The following is a 25712-nucleotide window of genomic DNA, read 5'->3' on the forward strand; positions in this document are numbered from 1 at the left end:
TTGTAGTGTTAACAGCTGATTGGTCATTCATGACATCTTTTTGTTTTGACTTTAACCTTCCATTCTGTCATACTAATTTGAGGTTACATACGTGGAACTAGAACATCATCACAGTTAAAATTTAAGCCAGTAATTATCAAAGAAAATGTCTTCAAAACGAAGAAATAAAAAAGATATAATTGCTAGGGTTAATTTCCCTCTTTACACTGTCCAAATGCTAACATCAAGACATGTAATCGTCGGAGGAGGTGGAGGTACTTCAAAAACTGGCGTTCAAAATGGTTTTGTAAGTGAAACATAAGTTACTTGCTTAATTGTTATCGTCTCTTGTTTTCAGGAAATATTTGAAATATTTCACGATGGTAGTCGTTTTTCTGCTAAAGAAATTACCAGGCATGAAACAGGAGGAAATGTTGTAATGAATTGTTCAGTATACAGTAACAAAAAACATTCTCTGTTAGCTGCAGGTAGAGAAAATCATTGTCAGTTATATAAAGTTAACTCAAAGTTAATGGAAGAAGTCGTAAGCATTGGCAATGATACTCACATTAGACAAAGACATGCTAAAGTAAAAGAAGTTACAGATGATAATAAAAATGTGAAAAAAGAATTGTATTTTGAAGTTAAACCGTTAGACAGTGTACAAACTGATTTTAATGGTAGTGAACCATTATCTAGGGTAGTCAAAATTAACCATGATGGTACATTATTAGCAACTGGTAAGTGGAATAAAGTAAAAAGAAATACATTATAATATGTAATTGAACAATATTTTAGGAGGTACTGATTGTGATGTAAGAATATGGAAATTTCCTAGTATGCAACCTTTATTCATTTTAAAGGCACATAAGAAAGAAATAGATGATATAGATTTCAGTAGGTACGATAATTATATAATGACTGTTGCCAAAGATGGTTTAGCAGTTTTATGGGATTGCCTTACAGGGATGGAAAGGACAAAACTTACATGGAAACAACCCGAAGGATCAAAATATTTATATAAAAGATGCAGGTAGGCTCTCAACTGCATTAGGAATACTCTAATTTTAGTAATAGGATATTTGTGTGGTGTTTGAGATAATCATCTTTGAATTTATCCACCGAATATATGGACGGCTCTGAGTACCAGTAGACAAAGTCCATTTTTTAGTTAACTACACTATAACATGCACCAAATATCTAGAATTTCAGTGTTCTGATAATATCCAGCAGGTAGCATCAGTTCTATTGCTTAGTGCCAGATTGTTATTTTTTTTCAGAATACAAATCAACAAAGTCCAGGTGATCTTTTTTGCAAAACTGTGACAAGTGGCATTTATTATTTTAATAACAACACTGCTTATATGCACGTCTGGGATGAGACTACTGGTGGAAGACGTCCTGAGGATCCAGTTTTGTACCCTTGGAAACATTGTATGAACATGCCAGAACATTCAGACATTCTGTTTTCTATCTCAATGCACTGAGCAAAAAGGGAATATAAAAACTAGCTTTACTCTACATAAACTTGTTCAAAATCCTCTATTGGATGTGGAAACAATTGATATGAAATTTATGATACCAGGTCACTCATTCCTTCTCAATGATACTGAATTTGGTGTAATAGAGAGAGTAAGCAATGTGCTAGGTGGCTGGTATAACATCATTAAAACCGAAAAAGCCTCAGTTTGAAGTTGTAAGAATACAACATAAAGAGTTTTAGAGCACAAAATCCCTCAAAGATTCAATCAAAAACAGGAAAAAGGTCACTGGAGCTATGAAAATCGATTGAATTAATATATGGTGGTTGAGGTTTGAAAAAGGAACACCTTTTTAAATAAAAACTTCGACATATCGAAAAAGACCAGTGAAAAATTTAAGCCAGGAAAAACAGAACACAAAGGAATTTCAAAACAAGGCAGAACATGTTGTCCCTACTTCCTTACATACCACCTATTTATCAGGAATACTTCAGAAACCTTCCAGACAATCAGACAACTCATTGATCCCAAAAATGAAGCAAGTGAAAGAAATGAAACTGTTGATGAGTTTTTATATCAATCAACTTTTCCGTTTAACTAAGAAATGATATTTTCTTTTAATATTTTTAATTTAATCTCTAAGCAGATGTAGAAATAAGTATTAATAATACTTGGAAGTTGGTTTTCCTAAAACTCTTCAGAATACATTTGAAGTCCAAAAAATAGTATATTAAGGGTAAAATAGATGTAAGCTTTCTGTTTTTATCACCCTCAACTTTGTCTTGATAAACACAACCTTTGGCTAAAATTTAATGTTTGTAGGTTTGGAATTATTGAGGGACTTGATAAAAAATGTGCTCTATATACAATAGTAAATCCTACAGGTTTAGCCAAAAAGCAAAAATCTTATCTACAGCAATGGATACCAGAAGAGAACCTTTTAAAAAAAATGTTAGAGTTTGATGAAAGTTTGGCCGCTTTAGCAGTTAGAGATGATGGCAGATTTGTAGCTGTTGGTACAATGTTTAGTGGTTCTGTCTCAATTCACGTAGCATTTAGTTTACAGGTACATTTGAGACATTGCATTTCACACTAAATTACTAACCCCGTTTAATATCAATTTACTACATTTTTAACTTGCTTATAATTAAGATACGCAATCATGTGAAACATAAATACAAGTTTAATTATTTTTTTATCTATTTTGTAGAAAATATCAACAGTTGTTGGAGCACATTCCATGTTCGTTACAGGTCTAGAATTTGTATCGGCGCAGAATACAAATCATTCCATTAGTAGTGTAGTTGAAGCCGCAGTCTTGTCAATTTCAGTAGATAACCAATTGTGCATACATACAGTGCCATACAGAAGTATGTATTTGATATTAATTTTTGATACAAATCTAATTTTACATACTTCTTATTCGTTTTCAGAAACCATACCTTTGTGGATTGGAATAGTACTACTCATTTTTACGTTATTCTTGACATTTTTATTTTGTGCATATTTAGGGTTGTGATGTTACATTATTTAATAAGAATAATTTATATATAATATATATATAAAAAAAATAGGATGATTTTTTTTAAATAGTTCAAGTACTTTTTTAATACGTTACGTGGGAATACGATAAAGTTAAATTGACACACTTTTGACTTGAAATATTACTGACTGAAGGACGGAAAATTGAGGAACTTCGTTCAAAATATTTGTTGATAAACAAAAATTGGGCAATTTATTAAATATAATTTTAAAAAGTATGATAGTATATTTTTTTATTATGTCCAATCACATTTATTCTATGCTGTGGCACACCAAATGCTCAATTAAAATCCAAAATGGCTATCGAATAAAATTATTTCATATCTATGACTCTGTTCGCTTGTTGTTTATCTAGCATCTGAGATTATTTCCAAAATGTCTTTTCCAAAGTATTATCCGCGGTAACAAGGTGTTCTATGACTAGAAGATACAAAGTTTCTTTATTAGATGCTCATGGCCAGCTGTATATTCGATCGTTCCTCCGAATCCGCTGGGTTCTACTGCAGGTACAATTTTACGTCTTTCCAGCCATCTCTATGTTCGATAGGCGTTCTTGTTCTCTTAACAGGCTTTACCTGGACCTCCGGGTTGGAAGCCCTGGATGGAGGAGTGTTGAAAGTCCAGGCAATCTTAGGATCTGGAGTCGTTAAGCTCTAAACCGTCTCTGCATTGCTTTTCTTTTTTTCTTCGCACCACTAATGTTAATGCTTTTGAGCACTGGTCAAAGCTTCGACGAGGGGTAGTAGGTTGCGTGGTCAATATTTGCTCAGACCCCTTTGGGGGAATAGGAAGATTTGCCTTAGTTCCTACTCTTGGAATTTCGCCAGATTTCCCACAGGCATTATTGGCAATATCTAATTAGGGCTCAGGTACCATTCATCCTTCGACAAGATGTTTCCGCCTTGGATTAAACCCATAAAAATGAGATTTATTTTGCACCGGTCCCCATCCTCAAGCGCATGAATAAGGTAAACTTCAAGGTCCAATAGCTCTAGGGGGGGAGAGGTACCAGTAAAATATTTTTTTGTTAAGAATATTGGCCTTCCTGATTCTTGAAAGTAGTTTTTGGCAAGATCATTTAGTTTCCTAATAGCTTTAAATTAAAAATGGGATGCAGGATGCATCCACAAATCTTTTGATGACAAATATATCAGCCTGAAAGAGGATTTTAGTGAAAGTAAACATTGGATACCATGGATGTTAAACCATCGGTGTACTTTTTGATGGTATTTTTTTTGAAAGGTTTCCAATATTTCTTTGTACTTAACATTATGGTAAAATCTTGTGAATGCTCATATGTTACTGAGAAAATTCTTGAGATGACAAGATCAATGTTTCCGGTCTCAGTACTAAAAATAGGGAAGAGAGGCAAATTTCCAGCGAAATTCCAGACTACACCACAGTAATGCTTTTCACTTAAGCTTTTAGTACATGATTAAAGTAAATTTGTTAATCCTGGAAACTAAAAGCTTTTAATAAATTTTTATTTGTATACAACTTCGTACATTTAAAAAAATTTACACATAATAATTCCAAACTTTATAAAAGTAATTTTTATATTTTTTTGTTTCTTTGAGTAAATTAGATGAGAATTTGTGATAAATTGTTTGAAATATTGTAAAAACTTTCATACTACTAATTTTAGGTAAGAAACATTTAAAAAATTGGAAAATAAGAGACTTTTCCATGCGATTATTCCTCCCTAAAAATTCACTCTTACTCAAAAATTTTCTTACCCTGTTTTTCACAATGTAACAGAATATAAATTGAGTTTTAGGAACTGCCATTATTAATTGTACCAGTTAATTCCCTTCTAGTATTTTGGTTTGTTCTTGTCAAAACCAACAAGACTGAGTAAAACACATCGGACTCAATTACATAATACCTATATCAATTTCATTGTGTTTTATATATTTGTTTGGTAAAAAACACTAAAATACTCAAATTCACATCCCCAGCATAACGCTCAGATCACTAACAGGCACATTCTTAGGTGCCGAAGCTTGTCTCACACTCATCTCCCAAGTATCCAGCAATTGAGACACAGAAAAGTATTTCGGTAACTTCTTTATCCTTGCTAGAAGAGCAGTTTGTACTGCAGACAAAAAGGCGGTTGCATTATATTCGTGTGATGCCATATGGCAAGTGGGAGATGTTTTAGGATAATCTTCAGGTACAACTAAAGATACTGGAGGTACGCAAGGTAAATGTTTGTCATCTAACCAACAAATTAATTGGATGGATTTAGAACCAGGTTGTTGGTTGGGATCTAAGGAGACTTTGAATCGTTGATCCAAGCGGGCTATTTCTCCTTGCAAGACGTCCGGTATATCACTAGTCGGTTCTTCGTGTGCAACCTTTTTCAATGAAGGGACAAGTCTGAAAACAATAATCAACATTAAAGAGAAAAATTATGTTGAGATTAATTTACTTGATTTCTGGTCCGAAGAGGGCATCCATGGTAGGCCCGAAAGTTCGATGTAAAGTGTGATTGATAACAGGACTCTGTAAATTATTACTAACGGCATCTAGTAATGGATGGAAAACATGCGGTTCTTTAAAAGGTAACTGTGTACTGGTAGGTGGAACGCTGCCATCTCCCCTACGGCACCCGATTTTTTCTAAGACAATTTCGCATTTTATAAGAGTATCAAGTGGTGTTCGTTGATGGGGGTTGGTTAATATCTCGAGAAGTTTCTTCATTTTAGTCATTTTTTCGACATCTACAAAAATTGATTTAATCATTTAAATTGATAAATAAGAAAATTATAAAGGACTCACCATCATTTCCCAACTTGGCAATCATCTTCCTGAGAGGATCAATGTATTTACTTAACTGCCTAACTTTTTCTCTATAAGCCTGCTCATCCGTCATGGTTCCTCCAGCCATTGGACTTTGAGTTGGTTGACCTGGAGTATTCAATGAACTACCAGGACTCGGTGCCATACCTACAGATCTAGGTGGTCCCACGCTTCCTACCATATTCATTTGAGATCCGGGTGATGATGCCAAAGCTGGAGAAGCTACCGGAGGTTGATTAACTAGTCCGGGAGATTGGACAGAAGAGGAAGGACTTTGATTAAACATCTGATTTGGAGTCGGCTGGCGGGGAAAGTTAGGGTTGATTTGGTTGATTATCATTTGTTGGGATTTTTGTTGTGGTAGTTGATTCATGTTACCTAAAATTAAACTGATGTAGCATATACATATTGGAATATCAAATAAGTCTTTCATAATAGGAATTTTGGCTCACAATATGTTAGATTCAATTTAAAATTAATTATAGATGGTTTTATTTGCAAACATGACTCTTCGGGGTTTTAATTTAAAAGTTATAAATAAAGTGAAAATATGAATACATCAATATATTCATATTTTCAAGCCTTACCCATCATTTGATTCTGTATTTGATTTGCCATACTGCTAGACATTTGCATCTGTCCTGGTAACTGTCCAGACATCTGTCCGGGCATTTGGTTCGTCATCTGATTTTGAACAGCAGTCTGCATCGGTCCACCTAAATGACCAGTCATTTGGTTCATCGTATTATTCTGCATTTGTTGTAGCCTTATTTGATTTGCCATTTGGTTACTCATCTGAGTGTTAGCCATTTGTCCACTGTTAGGTGGCATGTTCATATTCTGTCTGTCCTGTAATTCCATAAATGTATTTTCTCCAGAAAAAAATTCAAAGTTCTATAGTATTATACAACTAACTACTTGGAATCGAAAAATGTGAAATGTATGGAAATGAACCTGTGAAAGAAACTATCAGAAATTTTACATATTGATTCATTGTGATAGTCAACCAGCTATCCAACAACTGAGTGACAAGGGACAGAAAAATTAATTAAACAAGAATAATAATCACTTTAGTGCCCTAGTCTTACAGGAATCAATGGATATAAGGGGCCAATATTTTCTCAAGGATAAGAGCATGAACGTGTTTTAATGGCTCATGAGGAAATTGAAAAACAAGCACTCTGGAAGTGGATCAAAAAGTTATTCCGAAAATTTTATACCCATAGATTCAAAAAGTATGTAGATCTTAATAAAACTAAAATTAGGGGTAAAAAATGACCTAACAAGAAGTAACTTTTTTTCGGGATTTAAAATGGAAGAAGTGATGGGTTAAGAAATAATATTGAAATCCGGTTCCGAGAGCTTATGGTAGATGAAATTTTAATTCACATTCATCTGTATTGTTGAAAACCTGTACTTGACCATTAAATGAGTCAAAAATTGACATTGATTATTCATCAAGCTAGGTTTAAGGGTGGTAATTTCCTTAAATTGTGGTGTACTGATAATATGAAACAAATTAGAAAAATTGGGGGTAAAAAATGACCTAGCATGCAAAAAGTAACTTTTTCCAGGATTTCGAATAAAACAAGTGACAGGACAAAAAATAATATTGATATATATACTGTACCTCTTATATATTTACCAGTACAGAAATAAAAAAAAATTATAATTCATCTACAAACAAATTTTTGAAATTTATATAATAACAATATTTAAAAATGAAAAATATTTTCATTGATAGATTATATCGTCCACAGTTATTTTGTATGTATATCTGTATAAAATCAATCTACTTCTACTTACTGCTGCTTCAAGGAAACACTACTATCTCATGAGATTAGATTTATCAGAAACTGACAAGTGTAAATTCTGTGGGAAGAAATTCCACATTACCTGAATGCTGAAAGAATGGTTAGTAATTGCAAGCATGGACAAAAATTAATGGATAAGAAACCTGTAGAAGTGAAGATTTAATTTCCAAGAAGCCAGTAGAGTTGACCAGATAGGTCTAAATAAAATAAAAACTCTGAGGGATATGGAAGTTTTTGCTAGGAATAGAGAAGTATGAAAAAAAGTAGGTGAAAGACATAAGAGTACCAATCTGCCTCTAAAGATAAGCCAGAAGAAGAATTTGTTTAATGTGTTTTTCTAATCAAAATACCAGTTTCAATGAAACATTTTGTATACTATAATTTTTTTAATGAAAATAACATTAGAAAAAAAGTATCATCTCAGTTTTTCCAGTGTTTCAGATATTTTTTCCAAAATATTACACTTCTTATTTTTGATTTCTATCAATTTATCAAGCTTCTTCAATTTCTCTTTTTGATAACTCTTCATAATTTCCAATTTTTCCTCATAATATTTCTTTTTAATTTTGTTTTCCTCGCTAGTTATACTCTTGATTCTTGCTACGTCGGTGGCTATTTCTGTATCTTTCGTTTTACTTTTATGATCAAATTTAATAGTTTCATTACTCTTTCTTTCTATCAGACTTTCCGTTTCCAGTTCTTCAACTATAATAGCCAAAGCATCTCCGTTCTTTTCATCATTTATCATTTCATCAAGTTCAAATTCATCTAATTCATTTATACAATGAATTTTGAATGAACCAGAATTTTTTTGCTGTTCAACATGTTTAATACTGTTGTTATTTTTCATCATACTGTTGTTATTATTATTAGTAGAAATATTTACTGACGGTCCATTTACTTTTCTCTTTGATCGACTATAAAGATGGTTTTAAACGAGAGAAACATCATATTTGCAACTTGGAGCTATTAAAAAAATAATCCACTTTATCCATAGAAAAACAAATAAGATGAGTACTTAAATCTGTTAGGATCACAGACATAAGATTCTTAACCAAGTCTGTTGATCCAATAAAGTTGTTAAAAATTAGAAAATGATTCAGATTGATGTAAAAAAAATGTTCAACAATTTATATTGATGTATCTAAAGTACATGTACATTTTAAATGAAATTTTTTAACAATAGATAATGAAATAAATAATTATCTAGATAAAATTATAGCGAAATGTAATTGAAAACAACTCTTAAGGTCTTTTTACAAAGTCATATCAGTATAGTTCTTCAGTTCCTGTTCTACTTCTTTCACTATCTTCAACCTTTTAATTTCTTTGTTATAGGTTGATCGTAGGTTATCGATTTTTGCTTTGACTATGGCGTTTGTAGCATTTTTGTCATATTCTAGGTATTTTTCCAACATAAGCACTTATGCAGCCTTCTTTTGAGTCCTTTTTGTTCCACAGACATGGACATGCTTTATAAATGTCAATAAACCCCTTGCAACAAATTCATGATCCTTTGACATATTTTTACAACCAAAGTTCAGTTCTCTGTCTGAGTTTGAGTTTCTTTTCAGTTATCATCTTTCTCAACTGAGAACTGATATGAACTTGTAAAAGGACCTTTATAGTTTGAAATATGTCTGCAGCAATACATCAAACTCACATCATTAAGCCACCAATAAATTTCTAAATACAATAAAAGTTAGAATTAAAAATACCATGTTTTGTTTATACATATAAGTACATACCTGCATAGGCATGTTCCCAGGCATACCCATCATCATTTGCTGATTAGGGCCCCTATTTAATGTTTGCAAGAGATTTGTGGCAGGAGCTTGTTGTGGACCACCCATTTGTGCAGTCTGTTGACCCATGGCCATCATAGAATTTCTAGTACCTTGACTAGCTAAGTTTTGCAGAGCGTTGATTGGGTCTGGCATACCGGGCCCAACTTGTCCTTGTCCTGGCACTGACATACCACCCCCTTGTTTGGGTTCTATTAAAAATAAAACATTTTCTGGTTCTTATTACGGGACTTTGAAGGGAATATGTAGAATTTGAAATAAATCGGTGGTGAATTTTCATGTATCAGAAAATTCAAGATTGGAGACACTCTTTATACCTAATTGTTTTAACAAAAAAAAAACAGCAGATTTCAACAATGATAAGGACCGGCTATAAAGAGGTATTTTAGAACTTTCTAGGGACATAAATAAAATATTAATGATACATATACCTTTTCAATTTTTAATTAATGATAAGATAAAAATTGTAAAACTCTTAATTTATAGCGTGAAGTAATTGATAAAATGAATTAAATTTCAATTATTTATATAATATTCACCTTTATCCAAAAATTTAAAAAATCACTCAAACTTCCAATTTACTTGAATTTACAAAAATACTAATTACTGTCATATTAAAAACAAACTCATATTATTTCAAATTAATATTTTTTATTATTTGTGTATACTTTGCAAGATCAATATATCTTTGAAAGCCAGGAAAGAAACATATTTTGGTATTTATCAATTACTTACTCATTTCTCTAACATGTAGAATTAATCTAGCAACGAATCCTAGGTACTCTTCCTTATTTTTAGCTTTTTGAAAGACATGATTTTCCATTTCTATGCTATTTCTAGACGTGTTCATACCAGATTGCCTGATAGCTTCGTCACTATAAATTTAAAAATATTGATTATTAAAAATCAAACTGTTTTGTTGAAGTGCATATAGAAATTTAACCAATTTTGATACTTACATTTTGGCAACAACACTTTGCCGGAATGTGGAGGTTCTCCAAGAATTTTCGTCAGTCATTTTTATTTATGAAAATTCACACAAAAAAATAATTTTATGATTGTAAATATTATATCCCCACAAAAACACCCCAAAATTGAAAACTAGAAAAACTATGTTTTTTTCATTATCAGTTTATAGTTCAAAGTTTTGTTTCTGTTTAGAAAAATATTTTGACATAATATGTTAATGCCAACACTACAAGGATACTCGTATTCTATTATAAATCATAGATCACTTCTCATGTAGATCTGTATATCCATCTTTATTTAATACCGCAAGCTAAAAAGGTATAGATGCCTTCTACAAAAAGATGTTATGATTTCACAAGAAAAGAGCGCTAAATTCAAATTAAAATTTTAGTACCTAACTGATTATATATTTTATGATATAAATAATTAATATGGCACTATTAATAATACCAAGATAGTTTGAAAAATGCCCAATATGAGTAGACAATGTTATAAGTTTATGTAACAAGTGTGTAAAGTAGCCTTGTTTCGACGGATGTTAATATCACATGAGTCGAAAAAAGGCATTTACACACGAATTGTATACAATATTTTTTCTATTAGCGAAAATTTCATCAAAATGCAGAAATTTAATGGTAATTTTCCTTATAAAATGTATTGAACATTTTAATCAAGATAAGAACAAATTAACAAAACAAAGAAGAATTTTTATTATTAAATTTGTCAACTCTTCTCTTCGGCATGTATAAATGCCACCTAAAAATAATTATTACTACATAAGTAGAACAATTAAAAATGGCAAGCTCAATTTGAACCTGGAACCTCTCGCATGTGAGCCTGGTTCTCTAGCCACTACACTACGAAGATCTTAATAAAATGTTTTTTACGTACTACTGCTTAAAGTATGTTTCTTTACGTACTAGATCTTAAAGTAAAGTTTCACACACTCGAAAGAGTGTTTAAAATATGTACTTTACGCACAACAGCTATTTAGCAATATTTATAATGCCCGGACACTATAGATTTGACTTGTCATTATATTTCCCTGATTAATAACGTGGTCCATAACATAAATAATAAGGGAGTAGATAAACTGGTAATTATTTGCTTATTTTGTAGAAAGAATATTAGATATTATTATTATTATTATATTATTAGATATTATTATTATTATATTATTAGATATTAGAGTTTATTTCAGCCAATTCAAGTGAAAATATTCAAAGAACTTTCGATGGTGATTGTAACAAGGAGTTAGGTTAGGTTGGGAGTTTGACCCCTATAACTGAAATTATGGAACAATTTAGTGAAAATGATCCAAGTTTTGACAGGAGTTCAAAAGTAAGACTGGGTGTTATAGATGGTTTATCCACTTATCAGCTTCTGACAGAATGAAAAGTAAAACGAAAACTACATTAGATGTCTTTATGGCAAAATGCAAAAAATTGGAAATACAAAATAGACTGTTTGATCTGATTTAAAATTTTACTTGTTTTCAAAAGTAAATTCGTTTATATTATTTTTATTATTGTGAAAAATAAATATTTGGTTTTATTTAAAAAAAACAACCAATTTTCTATCCTTCTTCCCCAAACCCCATATGTGTTAGGATAGCCTCATTTAGGGCTGTTTCACATTAAGCCCTACTATGATGGAATGTATCCTCCATGTATATGATATTTCTAATGTACCTTTTCATTTCTATAAACCCCGAGTCTATTTAAATAATATTTAATAAATAACTCCCTGATTACGTTATTTATTGAAAAAATACACACTTTTCTAAAAATAAAAAAATTTATTGACTATAAAAAATTACAATAAGTAAATATTAAATATATGTGCCCCTAATTACTGATTAAACCGAGATAGTCATCCATAAGTGTACCAATAGCAAACTGAAACATAATAAAAATAATATGAATTAAATTAGTAACCCATACCTCATCAAAGAAATATTATGGTAAATATTATAATATGGTCAAAGTTCACAACCGAAAAGACAAAAAAACAAGAATATAATAATAGCTAAAAAGGTAAAAACAAGAATAATAGCAACAAATTTCATTGAAAAAGACCGAATAAACACAAATCAGGCAGATACAATATAATAGAAAAAATCTGGAAACTTGGAACTGCCAATATAAAAAAAATAAAATGGAGTGACCGCTACCGAAAGAAATGAACTCTAATAAAGCAAATGTGTTGAAAAAATACAGACTGGATAACCCCTTACCTCAACCCTGCTTATTTATCAGATCTAAAAGCTAGTAGTGAGGAGTTACAAAAATCAAAATAATACAACTTGTTTATAATTACTTTACATTAAGATAGCAGCTCTTACCAAAGAAATCCAATTAAATATGAGCAAAATCCAATTAGTGACCGGTCTTTTAATCTGACACGGTCATCAAGACACACCATGGGCATCACGGATGATCCGGAGTACCGCTAGTGCATGAATGAGGCCTTAGGTAATATCAAGTGGGGCACAGGCCATCATAAGACCTGTTTGCTTAAGGACCCTTGGTTCCCCATAATTCTATTATGAACTATTAAGATAGCAAACAGTTTTTCAGATACAATAAAATAAAGTTTGTCTATACAGGAAAATTTGTTGGAAATTAATTCACAAAAAAATAGTTTATTGCTCTAGCCAATTCTTCAGATTTAGGATTTGTTGTTAACGGATTTTACTATAATAATTGTCCAATGAACTAGCAATTTTATTTTAAAAATGTTTTTCATAAATAGCTATGCCGATAACTTGTTCCAATTTGTTACTGTAGAAGGTATTTTCAAAAAGTGAACAAAATTATATTACGAATCGACTGGAGTAATAATTGACTTTTATACAAACTAATCATCAACAAATTTTTCATTGAAACTCATTGGATTCTGGTTGATGAGGAATGAATGAATTTTGATGAGGAAATTCAATGAATAGTATCCAGTAATAATACAAAAAAATTGAGGTTCATGGAAGAAATCTGAAAAGATTGTTTGGTATTATTTCAATTTTTCTACGAGATAAATATTTGATATACTGTTTTACTAGAGAAAAATTACTGTATAGAATCACTAAATTGAAACAAAGCTTTCTTGCTTGAAGAATATTCTATAGAATGTTGCAAAGTTGGACAAATTTGAACTATTCACAAGATTATTTCCCAATGACCTAAATAAAATATTTTATACTTTCAATATGAGAGCTATTGCAGAATGTTGTTCATTTTAAGTTAGCGAAAAAATAGATTTCATAGTTCATTGGGCGAAATATCAAGCATTTATTTACATTGTCACAAAAATATAGTGTACTACACATAAGGAAACTTCCAAGATAATAAACCTCTAGTGCTTAGCTTGAAAGTTTGTGCTCTAAATCACACAATGATCTGAAATTTATTTATTGTAGAAATATGTACAAGGGTTGAGGGAGACTATATTCCATTTTAACTAAATTTTTTACATCAAACTTAAGTTAAAAATGAATAATTTTAATTTTGAAAATATTTACCATGACAATAAGAAAATTAAATAGAATAATAAAAGAACTTACTATTCCTGACGCATCAACTCGAGTACCAACTATTTTCAACCTTATTTCCCCTTCGGCATGAATCACCACATCCTCGTCTTTTGTTTTATAACATTGAGGGTTAACATTAGGACAGAACTCCATTTCGGCAGGTATGGAATGATGGGAAATAAAACAAGATAAAGGACCTATTTCGGCAAACATGCCAACTTTGTTTACTTGTCTTACGACAGCATCTAAGACTTCACCTTTAAAAGGTCGAAAAACAATAGCTTTGTATTTAACTGGGTATACTACAAAGCCTTGACCAGGTAAAATTAAACCAGCGCCTATGCTATCTATTGTTGTTACTGCTATAACAAATCCATACCTGTAAATAATTTATAACATTATAAAATATAAAAGAACCATTAATGAATTATGTGTCTTACTTTCCAGTACAAGTTCCTTCTACTTCGGTGTATAGTTTAGTTTTTACTTTTTCTAGTAGTTGTGGTCCGAAATATTGCGGATGTAGTAAAATCTCATGTTCCAGCGATATCTAAAAGATTAATTAAAAGAGATCTATTTTTGTTTTAACAAATTTATTAAATAATATACCCACGTGATAGAACATAATTTTATATGTACAGTTTAGTTAGAAAATTGAATATAATCTAAGAAAACCGAAAAATATTACGATATGTTTTGGCATTTGACTACTTCACTTGTCTTTCGTTTCTTCTTATTTATCTACGCGTTTGATAAAATAGAGCTCTATAAAATGCTGACTTCAAATTCGTACTGATTTTAGAAATCTTTGCTGGCAATGAATTATAATTTTTATTATCTACAAAATTTTTTCTTAAAATGTTTTTGGCATAATTGCAATTTCTATGACCCCTAAATTTGACTGTGGATTCTGATAAAGTCTAGCCCTGGAAGTACGGGAGTCATATTATATGTAATACTTCTATATGAACAGTTGGTATGGGAAAAAAACGTCCCTACTATATTTTAATGATTAAACTATTTCCCCGATGCTCACTATAATTTATAAATAAACCCAGCTCCTAGTATAAATATTCGTTAAACTATTATTAAATTATTTAATAAGAATAATGGTTATATACCCCTTCGTCCATGGAAAACCTAACCTAACACAATTCTTTAATTATTTTTTTCGTGACTTATATACGAAAACTTAAGAAACGATGGGTAGGGGTGCTTAATTTTTTTTATTATTTTTCTCATACTTCCAGGGATCAAAACTATCAGAAACTAAGGGGCCACAAAAATCGTAATCTCCCCATTTTATCCAGCCAATTTCAATACGTACTTTAGTGGAAATATCTAACCAAAAGTGTTTAAGATCAATAAAAATGGAGAAAGTAATCTACTGGGATTATTTCATTATTTTTCAGAAATCACCTAACTCAAGTGATCAATAGATAAGTGGAAAGTTTCGCTCTTCGAGATTATGTTTGTGATGTCACTGCCGGTCGTATTTGTTTTGTTTACAATTTCAGTCAACTTTTTTAGATTCTGATGGTTTTTCTTGTGCTTTCTTACTATATATCTTGTGATTGCATATACTTTACAACCAGAATTGTAACTCAGTGATTTTTTGGTTGTTTCAAATAATAGAAGTAAACTACTTTTTTGAACAGTTATATGTATTTATTGATAAATGTGTGCTTGTGTTTCATTATAGTATAATGTACCTATACCAAAAGTGAGGAACAATTTCAGAAATAGTTAAAGAGAAGTTTAATAGCATTTTCAGAATAAAAAAAACTGTTTTCGATTTTTTGGAGTATCAGTCCCAACTGTGTGGTCTAATGAAAGAAAGAAACCCCCAAAATATTTATCGTTGATTGAGCACTACTAGTCATTTGATTCAAATTGTTTAAGACAGTTCTTTGTTGCATTTTAATTATGCTTAGTTTAAAAAAAAATGTCATTAAGAGCCATTTTTGATTCATGTTATTCGATTTTGAGTTGAAAAAAACAACGTTTAAATTTCAACTATTTATTAACAAAGTCCTTATCAGTTATTAGTCATTTCAAAATATGTTATAATAATAACCTGGCCAAAATATGTTATTATTTATTAATATGGTAGAAGTAAGACTTCAAGAAATTTTATTTTTAAATAAAATATTGCATACAAAAATAAATATATAATGAAAATGTTACATTTAAGTAATTAGATCTTATTCTTAAAAAAATATTACTTGGACTTCATAATAAATCCCTGCAGTTAATTTGGTAATGTATCTATATATCCAGCATCCCTTTATTAAAACGTTTCGTGTCCTTATGAGGATTATTTTGAAAAATAAACAGGAATTAACACTATACACAATAAAAAAAAACAAGCACAACACAACGATAATGAATCATCACGAGAAACTGTGCAATGTATGCCAACATTAAATTATCCAGTTTTTTGTTAAAATCGCCAACGTGATGTATACTTATGCTGGCAGATCCATCTAGGGCTTTGAACTTTAATTAAAAAATTGATTCAACCTTAGTCATCTGTGTGAAACGTCGAGGAAATATGGGACCCATTGTTAATTTTTTGGGTAATCGCATCTTGAAGTAAAAATATCGATATGATATTTATCGATATATTTTTTTAATTTGCCCAGCCTTATAATGGGTTAATGACGAATTGGGCGCTTGCGTACCTGTCAGGTATGTCAAAGTTGATTTTATTAAAATTGACATTTTTATAATCCCCTAATTTAGTTTTAAATGAAATCGTGACTAATAACCTTATAGTTGTAGTCTCATGATTTACAATTTTATAAAAAATATAAGTTAACTACCCCCATAAAAAGACAAAACTTTGGTTAGAAAATAGATAGCATCTGATTATACTATCGACAATGTTCGATAAATCTATTTTTAAAGTCGATTTTGGGTTAAAAAAATAACGTATTTAAATTTCAACTATTTATTAACAAATTTTTTATCAGTTATTGGTCATTACAAAATATGTTACAGGTGGTATTAGATTTGAAAGTATAAAAAATGAAAATATATTCACAACATTCATATTTACACACGAAAATAACCTAACTAAAAATAAATATTATAAATCACAGACGATAAAAGTGAATTTCAATTTTTCACTATAATGCTTTCAATTAAAAATAAAAAAGGTAACACAGGAATGTTTAACACAAAATCAAATATTAGCATATCAAGATGTTAGAAACATAACCACAAAATTAGAATATCAACACTTAATATCAAAAGAGATCAAAAATAATTCAGACAATGGAATAATACTTATGTATATACATAAAAATAAACTTAACTCAATTTCGAAGCGGGTTGAATGGGCCTTAAAATGGGCATTACATTAACTTTGGCACTATTCAGCCTATCTTTGACGTGCCTTTTAACGTGTTTAGCTAAATGATCAGATCGCATGAACTTCCTTTGGCAATACGAACATTTAAATTTCTTTTCTCCAGTATGGGTCCTCTTGTGTCTCGATAATTCATCAGATCGAGAAAATCTCCTTTCGCAATCCTCCCATTGGCAAACAAATGGTTTCTCCCCCGTATGTATACGATTGTGAGCTTTGAGATGCGATGATTTAAAGTAATTTTTCCCGCACCCTTCGTATTGGCATTCATAGACTCTTCTTCGGACTGGTGGCGAGGGGGTAGAAGCATGCGCGATGAAGACTATTTGTGTTGGAAGAACAGTTCCGTCAGTTGATATAAATATTGTGCTCGACGGATTTGAGGTTAGAATTTTCGGTGCTAATACGGGTAGCGGTAGTTTTTGAGTAACTATTTGTTTCGGTTCTTCTTTCGAAATATCTTTTTCACTTGTTTCTATCTGTTCTTTGTTTTTTCGCATTTTGAATTTGAGACTTTTCACGATGTTTTCTTCCTCGCGTACTTGGGGTATTGGTAGCGCCGTACAAATTCCGTTTTTATCCGCCCTGGTAATAACGGAGAGTGTTCTGTTCGGGGGGTTATCGGTTCGTGGAAGTGGAGGACAAAAATCTGGTACAGGAGGTTTATATAGCGGCAAAGAAATTGTTTTTTCTGGTAAAGGAGGTGTTTTAGAGGGAGATTTAGGAGGGGTAATAGTTGGAGGGGGGTACTGTATGTTGAAATTTGTTACGCGGTACCTCTTCTTCAGCGGTACGTCTAGTTCTTCATTTTCGGAGTCTGAAGGCTGAGGGGTGAGCAGACCAGATGTCTGTAAAGTTCTTTTCTGCCCCAAAAAGTTTTTGAGTTGAACAATCGTTGATTGTTGCAAATGTTCATCATCGGAGATCTGTAACAAATAAAAAATGTATGTAGTTTGAGACAAAACAAACAAATTCATTTCAACTATGGGTCAGACATCAACTCGTCCACGACACGGACCGTGAAGCCGGTCCTGTTTGATTATTTCAATAGAATAGGAAATTTGGTGGTACTTTCGAAGGGCGGCAATTTTTTTAAAAACGTCTATTTACTCTTTATGAAAGATTTTTAATCGTTTGTTCACTTTCTAGAATCGAAATATCGAGAAACCATGATTTTGAATAAATAGTCGCTTGTTCATCAGCGAGAAAGTCAGTTAATAATCTGATGTCATCTTAAACAGATCAGAATGGACAAGTAAACAGTGTATTGAAATAAATAAATATGTTAAGAATTGGATAAGTGTTTAGTAATAAGTCTTAGTGAAGAGTTCAGTGTACTTATAGTATAAGTGTATAAATAAAGTAAGTAAACAAGAAACACCATGTGTATTAATTCACAATAAAGACGTAGATACATAACCTCATTGTTTTACAGCTTCTTTGTGTTACTTTTGAAATCTGGCAACGTATAAATGTGACGTCATTCGTGCTACAATGTCGTTGTATGTCATTTTGCAATTATTTTGTTTTTGACACATGAATTTGCTATGTTATGGTCCATGATAAGAAAATTAAATCAATACCAGTGGAAAAACTGATAGTTGTATCTTTTTTGTATTAGTTTGAAAGAATCGAAGCAGAAAATGAATAAATTTTTGAGGTACCCCAAACATTTTCAGCATATGTCATATATTTATCAAGTTTTTTACTTTATTTTTTTCTTCCTTTATCTTATATTTTCAAGCAGATTAAGTGAGTCAATTTGATTTTATATTCTAGTGGAATTTTTTGACGAGCATACATTGAATAGCAATGTAATTAAAAATTCATAAAAATTTGCATATAAACGTGGACTTTGGCCACTTATTACAAATAGGTATCCTACGAAAGTTCACAAAAGCCACAGAGTAATTTTATTTTTAAATATTAAATATATTCAACGTGTTTCAAGTTTAATTTTCAATCTAAAAATGTAATAATGGTAAACAAGGATTTTATTTTAAGGAAAATTCCCGAGCCTAGACATTGTTTTTCTATTAAAATTTCGCCATTTTGGCATATTTTACTTTTTTATAGTATATTTAAGCATAAAGTGATGTTATGCCTTATACGATTTTATTATCTATAATATAATCATTTCTAAAACTTATTCAATACTGTTCTTCTTTTCATATTTGCTGTTTTTTGAACATTTATTAATCAAAAGTTTAAGACAAAGCAAATAGAAAATTTCATAATTTCTTTTGTTTATATGAATTATAATACACTTTTCTGAGCTTACTGAAATAAAATAATGTTTACCGATGAACCTAGCAGGTAAAATGTAACTTTGTACATTTTTGTTTATATCGAAAAAGGAACTAACAACAAGGAAAAATGTATTTTCAAAAATAAAAACTTACGTTCTTTGGGGATGGTGTAGATGGAGGAGAAATGATATTTTCTGTCATTTTCTCTTCAATTACCATTCCTAGTCACTAAATCACTAATAAAATATACACAAAACTGATATAAGTTCGTTTGCAGCGATGAAAATCTAGAGCGATATTACTATTTTGAATTGAAGCTTTCTTGATATTGTTCTGGCATGGGATTGTCTGGGTGTGTAGCGCGCTGCATCCGTAAAGCGGCCAATGGTGCGTGGGGGCTCGTGTCCCTCAACCAATCGTAGACCGGCTGATCATCCAAACACTGCATGATCTCTTGCATGGTGTTCACGTGCACATGTACTGACAGAACCGGCGGTTGACCGTGATTACGACGTCATCCAAGCGTGCTAGTTTAGTGTAACGTCACAGACAAGCCCGCATCCCAGGCGTGCTAAATCGGTTACCGCATCCTATTGAAAATAAATAACAAAATAATAGGTAGCGCTTTTATAAAAGCAAACTGCTCAAGTTGCGTATATAAATTAGGGTGAAATAAAGAACACTATGAATTTTATTAAACATATGTTTATGATTTTAAAATTTTAATATACGAGGACGGTTTTGTGGACTTTCGTTACGATTATTAAATTATTAATTTTTGCCATGTTATCTACGGAATTTTACATAAATTTGACTGATAGGTAAATACTCATACAAAGAATACTGGGGTATATGAATTTCGATGCTTAATTTAATATTTTTATGCAAATATTATCTTGTGTTCCTTCTATAGAATTATTTGTAAGTGGTTTCTTCCTTTAGAAGTGACAAGAAAGCTGATGAAGCAAAAATTTCAACCAAATAGTTTTGAAATATTTTGCATGAGCTGTGTGCAAGGAGGGTACTACGGTCGCCTAAATGCTGGTCAAAAATGCAAACTATTGTTTGGATCTCTTGAAACCTAATTTTTCCGTCGATATGTCCCAATAAGGGAAACTTGGGACTACCGTTATATTCCAAAAACATACACTTGAAAAATTAGATCTCATTTGAGGAATAAAGTCCCAAGGAAGGAAGGAAACTAGTGGATTATGACTAAAGATTAAAATATGCTTATATTCGCTTAGCATTCGATCTATGCAACACATTTTAATTAAATTTTGGAAAAATGATGGTATATTTTGTGAAATTTCTCAACATGTATCAAATATAGTATATTTTGTTATAATAAATGCAATACATTCTTATATTCACTAAATATTAGGAATTTTACTTTTTTTGAGATAGCGTTACCATAAACGGTTATAATTGACCACACGATTAAGTGATAAACGTGTTTTTCTCCAAATGAGTAATTCTTTCTGACGGCGTTGCCTACATTCTACGTAAATCACTTGATAGGTATTTGTGGATGATTATGTTGCCAGCTTATGAGGGATTTACGCGGATCTATGCTGATACAGAAAAACACCGTTATCACTCATTCTGTTGCTGATTACCTGGATACTATTTTCGGATGCTTCATGTTTTTAATGCTGTTTATTTTATTTATCATTCAAGGCAAGGGAATCCATTATAAAATTATAAATCTGACCGTGGTCTGGTCAGGTCCAAAGTTCGACATTAAACACAGGTTTTTTTTACATGATTTATTCAAAAGGTGGACAGGGTCAGGTCGTGTTATTGGCGTGTGGCAATGATGCGTATTAATTTTAATAAAAAGTGAAATTAATTTATAATATTACTAGAAATTACCTACATGGATTTTATTAATTGGACTTTGTCTAGTTGATTTTTTGACTAAAATGACGAAATATATTTATATTGGGTTATTTGTATATGCCAAGGTTTCATAGATACGACAGTGGGTCAGTAAATCAATTACTTCTGTTAAAATTTAAATAGAAATGAGAGAATGGAGGAAACTGTATGTTGTGGGCTTATTAAGTATCAATTTGCGGAAAAAAACTAGTGAAAAGGTAATTCTCATTTGTCTGCAAAAATCAATAAACTAGGATATCATATTATCCAGATTTAGTCTCACTCTCACTGGTTTTCAAAGTTCAAACCAGTTGAAAAATTAAATTATTTTGTAACCAAAACATTCGTTTCACATGAAAATTTGTAGTAGTAGTAATTTGTAGTAACTTGCCCTCGTACACGCACCGAGGAACCTGAAAAACCAGTTCATTTTGAATTTGTGATTATTCAAGTGTCTGAATATTTTCTTTTATTTCAGTATTTGTTAGGTAATTTGAGGTTAATGTATTGAGAAGCTTGTAAAATGATGCACGTGTTTGAGGAGTGTAGTGTACAAAAAAGCAGGCTATAAATTGTAACACAAATTTTTTGTTTGTGTGTTCTTATAAAACTTTTAAAAACAGAGAATGTTTGTTATACTTTGAAAACATTATTATGGATGGAATAAATACGTAATTTTTTTGTATTCAGAAAATTCGGGTCATGTTGTTTGGATATCTGTGGCATTGAAATAATTTTAAATTTAGAGTGGAATCGATAATATAGTAAAAACTTTATCTATAACAATTTTTGTATAAGAGTAGAATTATAATTATTTATCACTTATCAGACATTTAGAAATATTAACAAATATAAATAGATAAAGTGACAAATAATTTATTGTTTTAACAATTTTATAATTAGGGTCATCAACAAAGTCCTTTAGTGTAGAGAACAGTTTTCTTAATGCCTCTGAAACTATGTAATCACAAAACGTCTATTTGTCTATGGGAATAAATAAATATCGAAATGGTAGAGAATGACATAAAATTCAATTTTGTAAATACATAGTACATGAAAATGCATGTGGACAAATTTGCATTTAAAAGGGAAATGTACTAGTTTCACTTGTTCATTCTTCGTAACGGAATAGGAATTCTGGAATATATAGAGGGTGTCTCATAAACAATGTCGATTTCTAATGTTCACTGTGTTTATTAAATAACTACCAAGGTAACTACGTCTTTCTTCAACACTACAACCTATGAAAGTTCAAAACCAACATCAACAGGCATTTCCACGATGTGGAGAGGTAAACACATTTACTACACATTCCAATGTTAACTATAAAAACCAGAACAATATGATTTAATTGCTTAAGAAAATCATATCAATAATACAGTTTTTATTACATACTTAAAATAAACAATGGTTAATTCCAGAGGTTTTTCATTTAAACATGTGATAAGTTTTGTTTACCTTTGTGTAAATATGTAGGTAATATTTAGTCACTCTTAGTTTTCAATGAATTATTTCTATTAATATCTGATAAAATACCCTTAATCTCAATTTTTTCTTTCTGGTAAATCGAAACGAGCAATTTCTTTTGTCCTATCACGAAATAAAAAACTCCAACTAATAAATTTCTTCACTTAATACATTTACGATATTTTGATATCTACTTTCACCTTCACGTAAACGAGATATCGTAATTAAAATATTTCATGTGGTGATAACCTTTAAAATTTCTCTTTTAGTCTAATAATTTTGCTTAAAAACTTTTTAATAATTTTGATATATTTATTTTCAATCCAACTTTCACTACACTTCGATGAAACTCAGTGACATCTAGTATAAAATAATTGTATTACGTATCTTTCAGTATAGAAATCATTTCACTTTAAGGTTAAAGTTGTTCTTCATATCAATAGGTGGCGTGCGTAGTATACGTATATAAATTATTTCTTTATATAAAACCATTTGTTTTACCAAAAAAGAAAATTATTTTTTTCGAAACCTATACCTATAATAAATGATAGTTTTTGATGAAAGTAATAAAGGAAATCGTAAACATTAAATATAGGGGACAACGAAATAATAATATTGAAAGATGAGATAAAATGACAAGAATCTAATGTTGAGAGATATTTTATACTCTTTATTCCAATAACCTAGAAAATCCGAGCAAATATTATTACAACAAATGTTGGTAAATTTAATTTTATATTAATAATCATTAACAATAAAAGAGTAAGTTTCATTTTATTTGTAGTTTTTTATTTTAAAAAATATGTTTTATTGTTTTGTTAAAACTATTTAGAAACTATATTTTCATTAACAATTATGTGTTATGCTTTCACTTAGATGACCAAATTGGCTTTGTTAGGTAAAATGTGTCATTACTGTGTTCAAGTTTAACTTTTTTACATAGACACAAGCTAATTTTCGATAGTTTCTAAGTTATAATATGGCAACGTCCGGCATTTACGTGTCAGTAGTGTTTTCCATAGTTCAATGAAATTTTGAATGTTTAAAGATGTTTCAATTTATATAGGAAAGATTTAGTATCATTATTTTTAATCTGCCTACTTTTTAACCTTTGCTACCATTATTTTTTTGGTAATCAAAATCGCTTTGATTCGATTTTAAGTAATTGACAGATTCCAATGCAAACTTTCCAGCTGTCTCGTTGTTGCCAGATTTATTTTCAATTAATACGTTATTAGAAATACAACAAAGTTTTTCATGAAAGTTAAATGAAAAAAAAAAAATAATTAATGTATGATTATTCATTCTTAATCATTCACATATAAAAGTTTGCAAACCTTCTGTTAATGCAGTAATTAAACCGAATTACTTTGTCCTACATAGCAACGCAATATAAAAAGTATAAAAAACAGATAGTAGTATCAGTTTCAAAACAACCATTATTGGACATATTCAAGGAATCATCATCTGATAATCGAAGAAAAAAACAAAAGCACAAACTCATGTTAATGTTAAGATTGATAAGCGTCGAGTGGTTTGATAAAAACCAAGAAAGCGGCGACCGCAGCACGCCTGCGCGTACTAAGAGCAACAATCGGCATCGGTATGAGCAATGACTCACACCATCAGTCGCTGTCTAACCTCAAGATAGGGGGTTATAACATCGTTCTATGTATCGAAAACGCACGTGAATTTTATCACCAAAACAATATTAGATCGTATCTATTTTAATTTGACTGACAATTGTATCGTTTTTCGTTATATTTTTGTTTTGTGTTTGTAAGTGTCTTGTGTGTCGATTTGTGTTTTTTTAGTACGTTATAATGTGACATTGTTGTTTTTTTGTTGTTTATTTGTTAAACCAGGAGTTACGATGTCTAGACGTAAGCAGAGCAATCCAAAACCGCTAAAAAGTATGTGTTTTTTTATTCAATCTCGCTTTTTTTGATATACACGTAATTATCGCTTTTTTGTTATCCTTGATTATGTAAACTGCTTACAACAGGTATTTTGATCTCGCAATGCTTTAGAAAATCTAATGATAATAATGATGTTTATATATTCTTAAATAATTTATCTTCGACTATTTTCGTTTCATATTTGTTGTTGTTTTATGGTGTAATTATGTAGTTTACTTCCATATGTTTTGATTTGGTTACGACGTATTTTGACAACTTCTTAGACACAATAGAAAATATTTTTTTAAATCTAGATGGTTAAAAGTTTACTACAAATGATAATCAGAAATGTGTTAGTTATGTTACGAAAAGTTTTTATTAATAATGTTATTGAACGTCGAGTTTCGTTTCCGCGCGCCAAAAATACGTGGCACAAAATAAAATGCCATTTGTATAAATCTAAACGGAATTTTATTGTTTCTATCGTTCATTGATGATAAATGAATAGTAATGGTGTATGTACATACAGTAATGTCAAAAAGTGGAATCAAATTGTTATATCCATCTTTTTGGTTTTCTACTTTTTGTACGAGGACTAGTCAATAATCCGATCCATCGTTATCTTGAATAATGGTATTTTTCCCCGTCTTAGACAATATCTGAGCTCATCAGAGATCTATTTATAATCATTTATGGAATTTATATCGATCAAAATCAATTTGAGATGGGTCAGGTAATCGAAAAATCACATTTTTTCTGTTGTTCTGGATTGCTCTAGCTTTGTCCTTCAGTATTCAAGAATTCTTTACTCCCTATCATTTTTTAATGTTATTAACTTATTTCGAAGGCACCAAGTCATGAGATATGCTAAGTTAGAGGGAGCCAAGTCTGGCGAATAGGGTGGATATTGGAACACTTTGTAC

General features: G+C 30.7%; 5 protein-coding genes across 5 annotated transcripts in view; 2 read left to right on the forward strand and 3 right to left on the reverse strand.

The window, feature by feature from the left end:
• Positions 1 to 70: 70 nt before the first annotated feature.
• Positions 71 to 2997, forward strand: LOC130441045 (prolactin regulatory element-binding protein). The gene is made up of 6 exons (XM_056774527.1): positions 71 to 286; positions 338 to 719; positions 778 to 1012; positions 2283 to 2526; positions 2671 to 2830; positions 2894 to 2997. Exons 1-6 carry the CDS (start codon positions 146 to 148, stop codon positions 2977 to 2979), a joined length of 1248 nt encoding a protein of 415 aa, XP_056630505.1. The 5' UTR covers positions 71 to 145; the 3' UTR covers positions 2980 to 2997.
• A 137-nt stretch (positions 2998 to 3134) lies between these two features.
• LOC130441044 (mediator of RNA polymerase II transcription subunit 15) lies at positions 3135 to 10644 on the reverse strand. Its single transcript, XM_056774526.1, has 7 exons — positions 10383 to 10644; positions 10159 to 10298; positions 9367 to 9614; positions 6392 to 6653; positions 5784 to 6182; positions 5434 to 5725; positions 3135 to 5381 (listed from the first exon to the last, which is right to left on the reverse strand). Exons 1-7 carry the CDS (start codon positions 10439 to 10441, stop codon positions 4949 to 4951), a joined length of 1833 nt encoding a protein of 610 aa, XP_056630504.1. The 5' UTR covers positions 10442 to 10644; the 3' UTR covers positions 3135 to 4948.
• Positions 10645 to 12170: 1526 nt separating this feature from the next.
• LOC130441421 (DNA-directed RNA polymerase II subunit RPB7) lies at positions 12171 to 14668 on the reverse strand. The gene is made up of 4 exons (XM_056775100.1): positions 14535 to 14668; positions 14362 to 14471; positions 13952 to 14300; positions 12171 to 12290 (listed from the first exon to the last, which is right to left on the reverse strand). The coding sequence occupies exons 1-4, from the start codon at positions 14544 to 14546 to the stop codon at positions 12240 to 12242; spliced, it is 522 nt and encodes a 173-aa protein (XP_056631078.1). The 5' UTR covers positions 14547 to 14668; the 3' UTR covers positions 12171 to 12239.
• A 2026-nt stretch (positions 14669 to 16694) lies between these two features.
• Positions 16695 to 23243, reverse strand: LOC130441020 (Kruppel-like factor 3). Its single transcript, XM_056774469.1, has 3 exons — positions 22883 to 23243; positions 19697 to 20133; positions 16695 to 18220 (listed from the first exon to the last, which is right to left on the reverse strand). Exons 2-3 carry the CDS (start codon positions 19760 to 19762, stop codon positions 17237 to 17239), a joined length of 1050 nt encoding a protein of 349 aa, XP_056630447.1. The 5' UTR covers positions 19763 to 20133; positions 22883 to 23243; the 3' UTR covers positions 16695 to 17236.
• Positions 23244 to 24518: 1275 nt separating this feature from the next.
• LOC130441021 (zinc finger protein ush) overlaps positions 24519 to 25712 on the forward strand; it is a 190434-nt gene continuing 189240 nt past the window's right edge. Inside the window, exon 1 of the mRNA XM_056774471.1 lies at positions 24519 to 24804. Coding sequence (XP_056630449.1) covers positions 24765 to 24804 — 40 coding nt within the window. The 5' untranslated portion in view covers positions 24519 to 24764. The remainder of the gene's footprint in view (positions 24805 to 25712) is intronic.

Source organism: Diorhabda sublineata, chromosome 3, assembly GCF_026230105.1.
Source record: "Diorhabda sublineata isolate icDioSubl1.1 chromosome 3, icDioSubl1.1, whole genome shotgun sequence".
In the NCBI taxonomy this organism is placed as follows: domain Eukaryota; kingdom Metazoa; phylum Arthropoda; class Insecta; order Coleoptera; family Chrysomelidae; genus Diorhabda; species Diorhabda sublineata.